Source organism: Ruditapes philippinarum, unplaced genomic scaffold (assembly GCF_026571515.1).
Source record: "Ruditapes philippinarum isolate M1 unplaced genomic scaffold, ASM2657151v2 ctg2021_1_1_1_1, whole genome shotgun sequence".
NCBI lineage: Eukaryota > Metazoa > Mollusca > Bivalvia > Venerida > Veneridae > Ruditapes > Ruditapes philippinarum.
In genome coordinates, this window is record NW_026854452.1 from 118250 (window position 1) to 133262 (window position 15013).

Consider the following 15013-nt stretch of genomic DNA (forward strand, 5'->3'; position numbering starts at 1 on the left):
CTATTTATAGAAATTGCGTCATGTTTCTATTTATAGAAATTGCACCATGTTTCTATTTATAGAAATTGCGTCATGTTTCTATTTATAGAAATTGCATCATGTTTCTATTTTTAGAAATTGTGTCATGTTTCTATTCATATATGTATACAAAATAGATAAACAAAACTAATGTGACAAGACAGACCAACTAAATTAATAAAAAGGAAACGTTAAGCTATGTTCAAACCTTTCTATGTTTGCGTTTAGAAAAAGTAAAATGTCGAGCGTTGCCCCCGCCCGGCGGTGGCTCTTGTTTAGAAATGGTGTGAATAAAACAATTAACACGACCTTTTGACCTTTAATCATAAGCTTCCTGATGTCAGCAAATTCTATCCACGTGACAAGTGCCGCCTGGTCATGGTCTGCACTGTTCATTATTCAGTCAGTGCAATTTTGAAATTTTCCATTTTGAAAAACTATAAATGGCCTCCCTGGCCTAAGTGTTAAGGTCTTTTACTTCAAACCACAAAGGGACAGCTGAGAACCACGTTTCCCCTCCACCATTAAAGCTTGACCAATACAGTTTTGATACGACTTAAAATCCAGCAACAAAAAAAAACAAAAATTTTCATGTGGGCTAACCAGGCTCTAAACTATTAGGTTCTTGATTAAAGTATTTTGTTATGTGAAATATCTCACATGCCTTATGACGATTGATGAATATTTTGTAGTTACAAATTTATATCTAAGTTCATGATGAAAATTTACAAATTTATATCTAAGTTCATGATGAAAATTTACAAATTTATATCTAAGTTCATGATGTTAATTTACATTGTAAGGATAACCTTTTACTGCAAATTCTGATATACTAAGCTATTAGTCTTGTACTAAGTTACAGAAGGTTGTTGTATGGTTTAAGCCAAAGCACTATTTTAATCTTTATTTTAACTTATGCAAATGGTATTTTGTTTTGAAATTTTGTAAAATTGTGTAGATGATACAAAATTTTGGAAGAATCTGTTCATATTTGTATAAATGTATTATAAAATATGAGTTGTACATGTAAACTGTGAACATTTGTAAAAAATTGTCTTGAAATAGATATTTTATTGGTTTACAAATTGTTGGTTTGTTATTCAATGACCTGAATCAATTACTATAGAATGCTATATACATTGTACATGTGTGCATGTTTTTAAGTATCTTTTTTTTTTGTCCAAAATGTTGCTTTGGTTTATACAGAAGTTGTTTTAGTTCGCTTGTATAGGAAGCTTAAAGCTTATAGACGCACTTTCAGAACTGTTGCTGGAACCAACTGGTACTGAGCAATCACAATGTAGAGTTTCTTGCTTAAGGAAATAACAGTACCCAGTTTAACTGTGGATTATAAATCCATCTTAGACTGAGGGAAGTCTTCTGTGTGAAAAAATACTTTTGTCCAGCTTATTTGAGGAGGTATTTTCCACCTAGGTGCTTCTCCATGCATGTTATAATGTACAGAGAAGATTATCCTCCATCTGTAATGGTGGGGAAGTTGCCATGATATAGAGTAATGATTTAATTTAAGCAGCTGAATTTTTTTAATGGACCTGCCCAGGTTCCATTATTGGGACTGTCATATTTACAAATTTAGGGGATATTAAGATAAAATTTAAAGTTATCCTGCCAATGGTTTAGAGCCTAATCAGACTGTGCAGATGTACAGGCTGGCCAGGTTCTGTACCTTTAAGGCTGATCACTTTCATTTCTAGAATGTTTAAGGCCTGATGTGCAATGGTGAAAGGTCAGGACCTTTAATGTTATCTTTCACTGCAATAAACATAATGATATGGCTTTCTTAAGATTGAAGTTTATAAATAGGAAAGGTTAAAACCCAGCCTGATGTGCAATGGTGAAAGGTCAGGACCTTTTTTGTTATCTTTCACAGCAATAAACATAATGGTATGGCTTTCTTTAGATTGAAGTTTAAACAGGAAGTTTTTATTCAAATAAATAAATGTTCTTTTCTGTTCTTGGCTATAAATGAAGGTATTACTGAGCTTGGCTTTAAAAGACGGTTTTACAGTGATTAATGTACTATGAGTAATATGCATTATATCTCATTGTTGGTAATAAATATTATTAGATAGATCATTAAATTGTTACTTAAATTTTTAATAATTTCTTTCTTTCTCTCTCTTTTTTTTATAATTTTTTATTTTGCCTTTATGCCTTTAATAAAAATTTGCACTACCTGTATTTTCCAGATATAAATTAAGATATGCCAATGTAATTAAAGGGGCTTTTTGTCTTTCCCTATTTTTTAAGAAAAACTAAAAATAAGTACATGTATTAGATTATTCAGACGGATTTTGTAAAGTAGGATTCCTATTGTAAAGTTGCCAAATTTTTTGAGTCAGAGTCTTTTCAGAGGTTTTTTTTTACTGTAATACTTTCTAAGTCTTTATGATTGAAATTAGGTCTTTTAAGTGGGTACGTATTTTCGAAGTTATTATTAATTATATAAAAAAAAAATCTAGAAAACACAATTTACCAATTACAACTTAAATTAAACATGTCTTCATCATAAATGAAAAACAATAACATACAGAAAATGCTGTAACCTCCATTTAAGTCTTAATTTAGTTTACATAAATATAGATCAAAATTGATACTTTTAAGTTGTATAATGAAAATTGTTTTTTCAATACATAAATTAAAATAGTAATGTTGTAATAAAACCAAATACATTTACATGTATGATAATCAGGTAAAGAGAGGTAATAAAACTAAGAAATATTATGAATTTTTTTTAATCAAAATGCTCTGCACAAAATATTTGATAAAATTTGAAGAAGAAAAAAAGTACCGTAAAATAGGCTTTATATTGAAAAATTTAGGAAACACGAATTAAGAAATAAAAAAAGCTATTGTTAGAACATACAGAAGTGAAATATCTTGTCTTTACCCTTCCCCCAACAGGTCTGACCCTGGGCCCAGCCTGAACAACCATGAAGGCTACTTAACAGACAAAGAACTGTTGGGTACACATTTATAAACTCTCAGCCCAAAATTTCTTACATTTACATTAGTTTCAAATTCAAAACATGACAACACTCTTAATTGTTGCTCAGGGTTCCTTTTAAGGGTTGAGGCATCCGAAATAAAGCCATCGTTTATCCCTGTAAGAGGCGACTAAATGGGTTTGAATAACTGGAGTCTATGCATCTCTTAGTACTAGAGGTCGTTTTGACCCCTCTTGTAGCTTAAAGTTTGAAACACCCATGCTGGTAAGCCAAAATCATTTTTCTTGTTTCAATACCATATGACCTAAAATGTGCTATAAAAACCAAAAAAGCAAATAATATAATCAATACAAATGTATGTCACAAGTTTGATTGATTATTATAATAAGGATCATTTACATGTAGGATCCTGAAATTTCTATATTTGGTCTGTGAAAAAGAATACAGGTTACTTAAGTATAAAACAATGTAAAATATTTGGTCCATTGTTTGACAAGTAACTGTAATAAATTTTTAACATTCAAGAATTTGTTTGAAATTCCCCATATTATATTCAAATATATTTTGTCAACTATAAAATTACATGTAATTCATGTATTGTATTACACCATTTATGCATTTAACATTCTTTTTCTTTGAGGTTTTCTTTTTTTTGGTTTTGTTATTTTGTTTGTTTATGGGTTTTTTATGTGTGAATTGAAAAACAATCAACTGACAGAATATATAAGTGGCCTTGTGACTTGGAATCACGTTTGTGGTCAGTTCATATGATCTTATATCAAAGATACTATATTTAAGAATTTTATCATTAACTTAACCAATTGTGTCTAAAATAGTCTATTTCACAGAGGGTAAATCACACTCAAAGCCTAATCAAATTAAATGTTTGCCATGCTTTGCTTTAAAGCCGCTTGCCTCCAGTTAACCCAAAATATTTCAAGAAAAACAAGCTTAAAAATGTACTTACATTTTAGGAAAAATAAAAAAAATCAGATTTCAAGTAAGAATTTTAATGTTATGTGATAAATGACTGATTTTAAAGTATTTATTACATGTACCATAATTCTGTTGCGTGACTAACGCAGTAAGAGCTACTTTTGCTTAGGTTGACATCTTTTTTTTTGTAATTTACGTTGATTGTAAGTGATGGTTGCAATGTGTAAATTGGTTTCTTTCTTCACTTCACAATATTTTACTTTCAAATTCAAATTAGTTTGAATCTGTGGGCATGCTGCTTTAAGAATCACTTGCTACGATGTACATTGTACTTCCGGTCACTGTACAAGGCCCAACCTTTCTTATGAAAACAGGAAGTAATTTTGTTTATCTACTTTGTATTTGTATGAAACAAATAACCCATATTGTTTAATCATTTTTAGAAAGAGAGAGAAAAAACGGAAGTCCTAAAGAACACCCAAATTAAAAATGCTGCAGGCCCGGAAAAGTGCGCTTAAAATAGAGCATGCTTGTCAATTGGGTCAATTTTTTTCCGGGGTTTTATTATTGTGACGACAGGAAAAGGGATAACGATAGAAAAGTTCGTACAATGGTTATTTTCTCTAGGGTTTTATAATGGGCGACAGGGATTTTTTCCTATGATACAACAAAACACTCGGTAATCTGATTTATACTTGAGGCTACACAAGTCTAAAGGCTGAAATAATGCATTAATAATGTAAGAATGATTATTAGTCATTTAGATACGTTAAACTCGTCATATGTTTAATGTAGAAGTTATTCATAGGCATAGTGTGTAAATAATTAGTGTGACCACCACAGGAAAGAAAAGTATTATATCTTTAGCCTAACAATAGTTGAATAAAGTGTCTCTTGTAGATATTATATTATAGTAACTCATTCAATGTGTGTTGAATGAATGGAAGACTTAACTACATTTTCAATGAACAACATGAATATCCGTCAAGAGCAATCGGAACTTGGCTATTATTCATAATAACCCGAAGACTGACGGAAAGGGCCGAAAACATGCGATTGGCATCAATAGGTGAAACATTCTTCCGTGTTTTTATTCTCGATTTTAAAGTCAATCACTACCAAATCTGATTTCTGGAACTATCCACTTGTTCTTGACACAAAGTAGGGCTCGAACCCACGGAACATTAGTTGCACGGCAGGCTTCTTAACCAAGCGGTCTATAAGTAAGTAAGTAAGTAAGTAAGTAAATTCTTTATTATAGTGACATGTGTTATACGTATATACATACACATAAATACACAAAGATGAACACCCGGCCCATAGGACCTATAAGTCACCTTAACAAAATATCATATTCTGAGCATGTGTTATAGATTTTAACATGTTATTAACATAATAGTAAATTCATATCAATACATGTTATGCATTTACGGACAGTTCAATTTCAATTAATCATGATCTATTATACAATAAATCTCTCCTTAACATATATATTGACCACATTATATACTGTATAATTATAATTACTCAGTTAGAAACACTACTAATCTTTTCCCACGGTTTCAATAAACAGTAAAGAAAAGTTGGTCAGGAAATAGATAATTAACAAAAGAATAAGTGTTCAATTAAAGATTTATTTTTTTTTAAAAAAGTAACCCGCAGTATAAAACACAACAATGGATTTCATAGAGTATTGTAATGAACGATCAATCAATAACACGTGCAATGAAAATAATACTTGATGCGAAGTTTCAAATCTGACTATACACAAAATGAAAACAGTTTTAATTAAATAACATCGATATATAATTATATAAAAAAAATGTATACTATACATGTATTTTGAAAGACAATGAACATGGCACCAGAATAGAAGCTAGATAAATTCTGTTTATCTGTTCAGAAGGTAAGAAAGCTGTGTGATAATTAACAAGACTCATCAAATTATAGAAACATAAAAATATGTCAAGTTTTTAGGAAAGAAAAACATACATTGCATAAAATCTAGTAATTAAAACAATATGTTTTGATACGGAGGTATATATGGCATATTTGAAACATTCAACTGTCCAATCAGAATTCAATAGCAGTCACATGACAGAGTCTTAATGAATATATGTGTGAACTTTCCATAGAAAAGTGCGCACATGTGTCTCAGATCACTGTTTTATTTTACTCATCTGTTGTTTTTTTTTCCAGAATGACCAATAATCATTTATCACTTAGAATCACACATTTATCCGTCACTGACACACGCACGTGCTCCGGATAACATTGTTTATTAATTCACTGTATTAAAGTGCCCGCAGTCAACATTTTTAACCGGAAGTTGTCTAAGTCTCCACTCCCACCACATATCAGTACAGCTTCGATATAAATAGGTGACTTCTGAAAAAAAGCTCCTGTTATATAAAGCTATGTAAATGATACATTACAAAACTTTTTTTGGTATAGTTTTCATCTGTTTTTGGTTGGATGATTCGCGCACGTTCAATTTATTCACCCTGTGCTGTTTTGCTGATTGTAATATTGCGTAGTATATCGCAATGGACATATTGCGTAATGGTCCTGCAACTTTTGTTTCAGCTCGTCGCGTTCTTTCTTTACCTGAGAAAGTTCGAATCTTAGTTGAGTCTGTACCGACTGTAGCTTCAGACATTCCTGAAAAAGAACAGCACTTTGTTAAATAAGTTATCCGATAAAACTGGAAAAAAATACATGAACTTACTTAGACGTTATTAAAGTTGAAACAAGAGCCACCGCCGGGCCGGGGCAACGCTCGACTTTTTACTTTTTCTAAACGCAAACATAGAAAGGTTTGAACATATCTTATGAATAGAAACATGACGCAATTTCTAAAAATAGAAACATGACGCAATTTCTATAAATAGAAACATGACGCAATTTCTATAAATAGAAACATGACGCAATTTCTATAAGTAGAAAAATGACGCAATTTCTATAAATAGAAACAAGACGCAATTTCTATAAATAGAAACATGACGCAATTCTATAAATAGAAACATGACGCAATTTCTATAAATAGAAACATGACGCAATTCTATAAATAGAAACATGACAATTGGCAATTTCTATAAATAGAAACATGACGCAATTTCTATAAATAGAAACATGACGCAATTTCTATAAATAGAAACATGACGCAATTTCTATAAATAGAAACATGACGCAATTTCTATAAATAGAAACATGACGCAATTTCTATAAATAGAAACATGACGCAATTCTATAAATAGAAACATGACGCAATTCTATAAATAGAAACATGACGCAATTCTATAAATAGAAACATGACGCAATTTCTATAAATAGAAACATGACGCAATTTCTATAAATAGAAACATGACGCAATTTCTATAAATAGAAACATGACGCAATTCTATAAATAGAAACACGTTGTTGTTGTTGTTGTTGATGATGATGATGATGATAGATATGTATGTATATATATAAATATATATAAATATATATAAACACACACACCAATAAATATATAATTATGGTCATTTAATGCACAAATCTGAGAAAATTCAGTAATTTAACCTTCAAGGTCAAGGTCATTAAAGAGCCCAAGCAAATTTGGGTTTGATAAACAACAAGGTCTGGTCCTTAACAATGTTCTGTTATAATATGAAGTTGATCCCTTCAATAATAGCAAAGTTACAGTCAGTCACCGCCAAAACAATGAAAATTTCAATAATTTGACCTTCAAAGACAATGTCATAAATGAGTGAAGGTCAAGGTCTTTCGATATATTTTTAACAGTTATCTTTGAAACTTATTATGTTAAAGTTTCAAGACAATCCATTCAAAAATAACAAAGTTACAGCCAATAATAGCCAAAAAAATGAATATTTCAATAATTTGACCTTCAAAGTCAAGGTCATTTATGAGTGAAGGTCAAGGTCTGTCTAGTTATTTTTAAGGGATATCCATGAATATAATTATGTTCAAGTTTGAAGACAATCCATTCAAAAATAACAAAGTTACAGCCAATAATAGCCAAAAAAATGAAAATTTCAATAATTTGACCTTCAAAGTCAAGGTCATTTATGAGTGAAGGTCAAGGTCTGGCTAGTTATTTTTAAGGGATATCCTTGAAGATTATTATGTTCAAGTTTGAAGACAATCCATTCAAAAATAACAAAGTTACAGCCAATAACAGCATTAACAAGCAAAAATTGGACTTTTAACCTTGAAGGTCAAGGTCATTTATGGATGAAGGTCAAGGTTAGTGTGGTCTACTGAAAGGTCTTGTCCCAAGGGTTGTTGTGGCCAAGTATGAAGACAATACACCAAGAAATAAAAAAGTTATGATCCAGGTACAAGTTTGCGGACGGCAACGGCAACGTACGGCAACGCCGACCCGACTATAACAATACCTTTACTTTTTTTTCAAAAAAAAAAAGTCGAGAACTCACTTAGACGTTATTGAAGTTGAAAAAATACATGAACTCACTTAAACGTTATTGAAGTTCATTTTCTCTTATAACAAAAACACTTAAATGGCGGGAACGCTGCAATTCATCAATTCTTTTAAAATTCAACTGAACCAATCTTTACTGGTACTCGGTCCAGATTCAGCCACCTTACCTTGTGTAGCTGGTCCCCTCTTATTCTCTGTTTATTACGAAACCTTTGCGCTGCTAACCGATTCTGGATTTTTCTTTTTTCTACCTTCATCTGCTCTGTTTCCGTTAACTGAAATAAAAATAAGTATATAACTTCCAACTCCCTTGAGTGTAACTAATTTATGTAACCACATACACTTGGGTTGTGAAGCCCCATGCAGGTACACTTCTTAAAATCCAAATAAATTGTAATGATTGTAGTCGGTTTTTCGATAAAATAAAACTTGATAACAAAATAGATATCCACTTTATTAACATTAAATTATCTAAAAAAGAACACATTTATTTAAAAGTATATACATGTAATTATTTCTAGAATATTGCACTGCTTTTCCGAAATTCTGATGAAATACATCCCCTTTAATAATTATTGTCATTTATATTTTCAGAAAAAAGCACATTTAATACATTACATTTACAAATAAAATGATATGTTTAATCATTAATTGTTATATATGAGTAGGGGTCTACCAACAACACGAGATGTGACAGCTAAAGAGACTTCAGCGAACAGGTCAAAATACAAGCAACATATAAAATTATGGAAACCAGAACTAGATGTGACAAACAGATTTGAAAAAATGAAAAAAATTGCTAACCTGACACGGTTCTGGATCTGTGAATTCTACTTTCAGTTCTGGTTTTCCAGCTTTTAATCTCTTTGACTGAATGGAGCACTTTAATTCCTCCTTAATCAAAGGCGTCATATTGCCGTCTACCATAGCCTTTGCCGCAGCATCCGCTAGGTCTTTGTCCTTTATGTTGTACATTTCCATAATCGAAGATGGGTCAGCAACTGTTTGTACTTGCTCGTACCCTGTAATGTCCATTGCATCAGCGCTTAAAAAGTTTGTAGCACCGCTGTTATATGCGTTGCTGATTTCAGTATCATCTACAGTATCACATGATGTAACGCACGTGGGTATTCCGTGAATATATCCGTTGCTATCTATTGTAATGGTGCCGGATTGATTCGTCGGCACAACTTGCACTGTATTTTCATCCATTGTAAATAACAAATTTATCGTCGAGTTTGAATCCTGGAGCTCAAACATGTTTTCTGTAAAACAATTTAAAAAAAATGTTAATAACACTCGCACATATATTTTTTCATTGTATCAATGTTTCAAGTATACGTTTCAAGCGAAAAAATGATAATAACAAATCATGTGAACCCTGTACTGTCTTATGTTATAATAAGCTAGCTACTAAAAAGACTTCGACTTATTTATACCATTATTTTTTCTCCAATTATTATTTTTACAACGTAGAAAATATGTTTAAATCGTCATCATCCCTAAAAATGAGCGTATGACATATGCCAGATCATTCGTGGTTGTCTGGAAGTTTAATTTTCGTTATAGTAAAATAAATTTCAACCTAATATTAATTAACAAAATTTAATGCTATAAATATGATACAATTATATATATATATATATATATTAAATATATTTTACTGTAATATTCTAAACAGCGTGAAACGTTTTCATCTACTTCTTTCTATCTCGAGTGATACAGCAAAATTGAAGCAACGTTATGAAATCGTCTGTATTTATATCATTGGATTGGCAAGTTCGTACAAGTTTTACAAACGTAATACCTATAAATAAAATTATATATACATGTATATATCTACTCGGAAGCTTTCGTCGTATTTCGGCTTTTTCCGTAATATTATTTGCAGGTAGCAATACATTCGGAACTGCCTCGGCTATTATCCGGAAAGACTGACGGAAAGGGCCGAGTAGTTGCATGGTAACATATTGATTGCCAATCGTAACTTCTCGACCATTTCCGCCAAACTACGGATAATGTTGATCAGTATTGGATACTTCCGTGTGAACATATTGTTAAAGCTTGCCAAAATTTTGATCAATTGCGGCCTGTTTTTTTTTCTTATTTAATTACTGTTATAAATACAAATATTGTTAAGCTTAAAAACAACGTATGTTTAGCTTACAGTGTACAAATGTCTTATATACAAAGAAAAGGGACAATGAAGTTAATTGCTTTTCATTACGTAGCCTAATTTGAAAATAGTTGAGAAAATAGAGGCTACATGCATTTTTTTATGATTGCGCGTAGACTATAGATATATACATGTACATCTTTTCTTCTAAACGCAATTAAAGTGTTACTAGTAGCCGGCTACATGTAAGGGAAAGCTGGGACATAAGATTATTATCTCAGGGGAAAGATATGGATTCTTTTTAGTGGAAGATCATTCCCGTTAACACGGAGATGATCTAGTACGCGATATACAATGTATTGCAAATCAGGAATGTTAAGTTCCATTTTTTTTTAAATCATTGCGAAAATAATTTTTATGTAGATCTATACAGACTATAGATCGAATATATTTACGAAAATTATTATTTTTAGTAGCCAATATTGTTGCTATATTTAGAAAACATATCTTTCATATATATATAGACGATATCTATTTAGTTTTCAAGTTATTTGTCAATTTTCATTGTGAAGAGTCGTTACTAAAAATAGACATCTAAATATAGATATCGTACAGGAAGGAAGACAAGTAAAGCACGCAGGCGCAAAGACGTATCCGGTCTCACCGTGAATAATTTTGACAGAAATTGTGTTACACCCTGTGGATTTTACAAAGGTTAGGTTTATTCGTGGAATTAATTAGATTTTTCGAAAATGTGTTATAACTCGTCATGATAATAAGTGGGAAATAAGAATCAGGAAACCATGTTTATTTACCCTCAAATTTCTATATGATAAAAAGTGGAATCTGACAGAAAATGGCGGCCGAGTATCTCTTCCGGTTTAATGTGTATTTTCAGTTGCATCTTAACCAGTGTGCCATGATGATAACCCGATAATAATTTTATGATGATGATGTCAATTTAATACGTTTTCAGATAGCCAATTTGTCAGAAATATAACAGTCTACTATGTAAAACACAAGACAAATGCCTTCCAACTTCCATTGTCCTAAGTGACATGAGTGACTTGTCCTGATACTGCAACAAAATAAATCTTATTTAAGTTATTATAGATTTCTGTCAATTTTTTTATTTATTTTGTTTGGTTACTAGAAATGCATGAATGGTTAATTGATTTTCAGTTAAAAGAGCCAAAAAAGTTGGTGACCTCAGATCCATGTAGATTACTAGTTGTTGAAGAAATCAGATCAACTTATACAGTGACTTCTACTTAAATATACGATAAAGTTAATCTCTATTATATATTCCTACATAATACATTGTTCAACATACAGATGGTGACGGGACATTTCTGCTCCTAGACGTCCGGTCGTTTCGGCCTTTTCATCTCGTAGATGTTCAGTGCTCGACACTAACGATGGTCCGTTAGCCTGAGGCTACCTATTTTGCTCAAGGACTACCGAGTTTCCAAGCTGGGTGTCCCGGCGGGCTACTCAAAATTTCAGTGACCTGATGTCTCTAAATTCACTAAAAATAATAATAAAATAACAATTTTTAGGCTATGATTCAAAACGAAAGATAATTTCATCATTAAGCGCATGACATGCCTTCAACCACTGAGGTATAATTGTGTCATCTGTTAATCTCCCAGACATCCCTTAAGAAATCAATATCATTATTTAATAAACAAACCAATTTTATCTATCCAAGCATGTCGCATATTTTCTTAATATACCTAACAATCAGTGTCAGTAACAGCAGGCGCATAATAGATTCTATTTAATCTCTATAAACTTGCGAAAAGTGAAACCGGAAGTCCAACTTAAGTTAATTGCCGATTTTTCCAGCCTACTTCAATAGAATTCTTTGTCTATTAAACATTTCAATGAAAATATTTGCTCATATTGGAACCTATTCAAGGGTTTAAACTTAAAAGAATATGATTTGAAAATTGTTGATTGATGTAAATCACTAGGGCTGGGGCGAGTATCCGAGTACTCGGATAATCACGAATCAAAGTGAAAAATCGAGTTTGAATATTTGTAAGCCCAGAGACTGTGGATCGCGATCTATTTTTTGTGCCCCCCACGTTAGTGGCGGGCATTTAGATTTACCCTTGTCCGTCTGTCCGTCCGTCTGTTCACTTTTGTGTCGCACATAACTCAAAAAGTATTTGACCTAGAGTCATGAAACTTTACAGGAATGTTGATCAGCATGTGTAGTTGTGCACCTGGGTATTTTCGTCTGGATATTTTTAGTATTTTCAGAGTTATTGCCCTTGACTTAGTAAAATTTTGCAATTTTCAACTTGTGTCGCATGTAACTCAAAAAGTATTTGACCTAGAGTCATGAAACTTTACAGGAATGTTGATCAGCATGTGTTGTTGTGCACCTGGGTATTTTCGTCTGGATAGTTTTAGTATTTTCAGAGTTATTGCCCTTGACTTAGTAAAATTTTACAATTTTCAACTTGTGTCGCACGTAACTCAAAAAGTATTTGACCTAGAGTCATGAAACTTTACAGGAATGTTGATCAGCATGTGTAGTTGTGCACCTGGGTATTTTCGTCTGGATGTTTTTAGTATTTACAGAGTTATTGCCCTTGACTTAGTAAAATTTTGCAATTTTCAACATGTGTGACACAGTGTCGCACGTAACTCAAAAAGTATTTGACCTAGAGTCATGATACTTTACAGGAATATTGATCAGCATGTGCAGTTGTGCACCAGGGATTTTTGTCTGGATTTTTTTAGTATTTTTAGAGTTATTGCCCTTCACTTAGAAAATTTTGCAATATTTTCAACTTGTGTCGCAAGTTACTCAAAAAGGATTTGACATAGTCATTAAACCTTATGGGCAGGTTGCTCAGAATATTTAGATTTGCACCTGGGGTTTCGCTTGTGGATTTATCCAGTATTTGTAGAGTTATTTCCCTTGACTTAGTAAAAAGATTGACAGAACAGTGGCGCGGTGGGGGCACCCGTGTCCTATGGACACATTTCTAGTTTTATATACATTCACTGTTTCTCACACTCATAAAATCAAGAAAAATACGATAAATTATATGAAGTTTACCTAAAAACAACTTGCCGGTTAAAGACCATGTACCATGATGCTGAGCTAGGAAGTAATTGGTTTTAAAAAAAATACTCGTCCAAAGAATAAAAACATAAACCTAGTTTATATTTTATATGTTTAATGTTTAGTATTGTTTTTTTAAATAAACATGTTTTTGTAACTTATGTACATGTTTTTATGGGTGTCTTGATAACAAAAGATTTGTGGTTCGATTTGTGAATCGTAAGTGCTGAATTGTGGTTCGGATCGGATCACCACTTATCTGACGATCCACACCCCTATAAATCACACTGATAATAATAACCAAAATATACGTGTCACTGTTGTCTGAAATAGATCTGATTTCGGATGTCATTTATTCGGACATGAAATTATTGATTGGGAAAAAATCTCTTTATAAAAAAAGAGAAAAGAAATATTTTAAGAAATTGTCTTTGCCATAACTTCACAAAGTTATAAGCACTTCTTAATCATGTACAAGCAAATGTAAGCAATAATGCCAATACATGTATATGAAGAAAAAATTTGTTAACAAATACTAATACCCTTGGCAAAAAAAAACTAAGGCAATATAGTTTGATTAAAAATGGCTTTGCATTTCTAATTTCGTGTTAAAATCAGGGACAACAGATATTAATCTAATCTCCTGATAGTTAAATAACTGAATTACTAGCACTGTATTTATTGGTGTATACTGTATAGTAAAAGTTTGTTATTCTGATATTGTTGTTTTTTGTCTGACAAAATAAGTTTGGAGATTTAGAGTAGAGACAAACATATTTTGTTCTTGTCCAAGCTTTTAACTTCTGTTTTTAGCTCACCAATGTTGTTGGTGGCTGCTGGTGAATCAGTGGGCAATCAATTAAATATGAATTCAGTGTTCAATCTAGAGCACGCCATTGACCCCTTGAAAAGACTGCCGGTGTAAAACAAATTCAACTGTGGGCCCGACAGCGCACTCAATATAATAGGTTTCTTGTGAATAATATCAATAAAGACTGAATTAAAACTAAAGTTTGGATAGAATTACAAAAGATAAAGGATATACGGTACATATTATCAGTTGTGCGAACAAGTAAGTTAAAAGGTAAAATATAATACCTTATTTGAATTTTATGTTCATTTAGGTGTGGGCCCCCTTTTTTCTCAAATGACCCCCTGATGATGAGTTTGTGCACAAAGGGTCCCCTGGGAATTCATGTTAGATTGAACACTGTGTATTATATCATATTATATTGAAAATCGTTTCTTAAAAAAATTCTCATAGCAGTAATGTCAAAAAAATTATCAGAAAAAAATAATGCAATGGGCATTTATTAACAAAATATGTCATACTGGCATGAACAGAACATGTCTTTTTTCTGATCAATATCATTTAAAAAGGTATGAAAGTGAATAAATAGATAAGTTATTGAAAAAATTTGTGGGGAAACTACTTCTTTTTTTTT

The 15013-nt window shown here is 31.7% G+C and overlaps 1 protein-coding gene across 1 annotated transcript; it reads right to left on the reverse strand.

Annotated features, from left to right (window-relative positions):
• Positions 1-6104: 6104 nt before the first annotated feature.
• LOC132740173 (uncharacterized) lies at positions 6105-10127 on the reverse strand. Its single transcript, XM_060728030.1, has 4 exons — positions 10035-10127; positions 9175-9635; positions 8538-8645; positions 6105-6584 (listed from the first exon to the last, which is right to left on the reverse strand). The coding sequence occupies exons 2-4, from the start codon at positions 9628-9630 to the stop codon at positions 6423-6425; spliced, it is 726 nt and encodes a 241-aa protein (XP_060584013.1). The 5' UTR covers positions 9631-9635; positions 10035-10127; the 3' UTR covers positions 6105-6422.
• Between the last annotated feature and the right edge of the window lie 4886 nt (positions 10128-15013).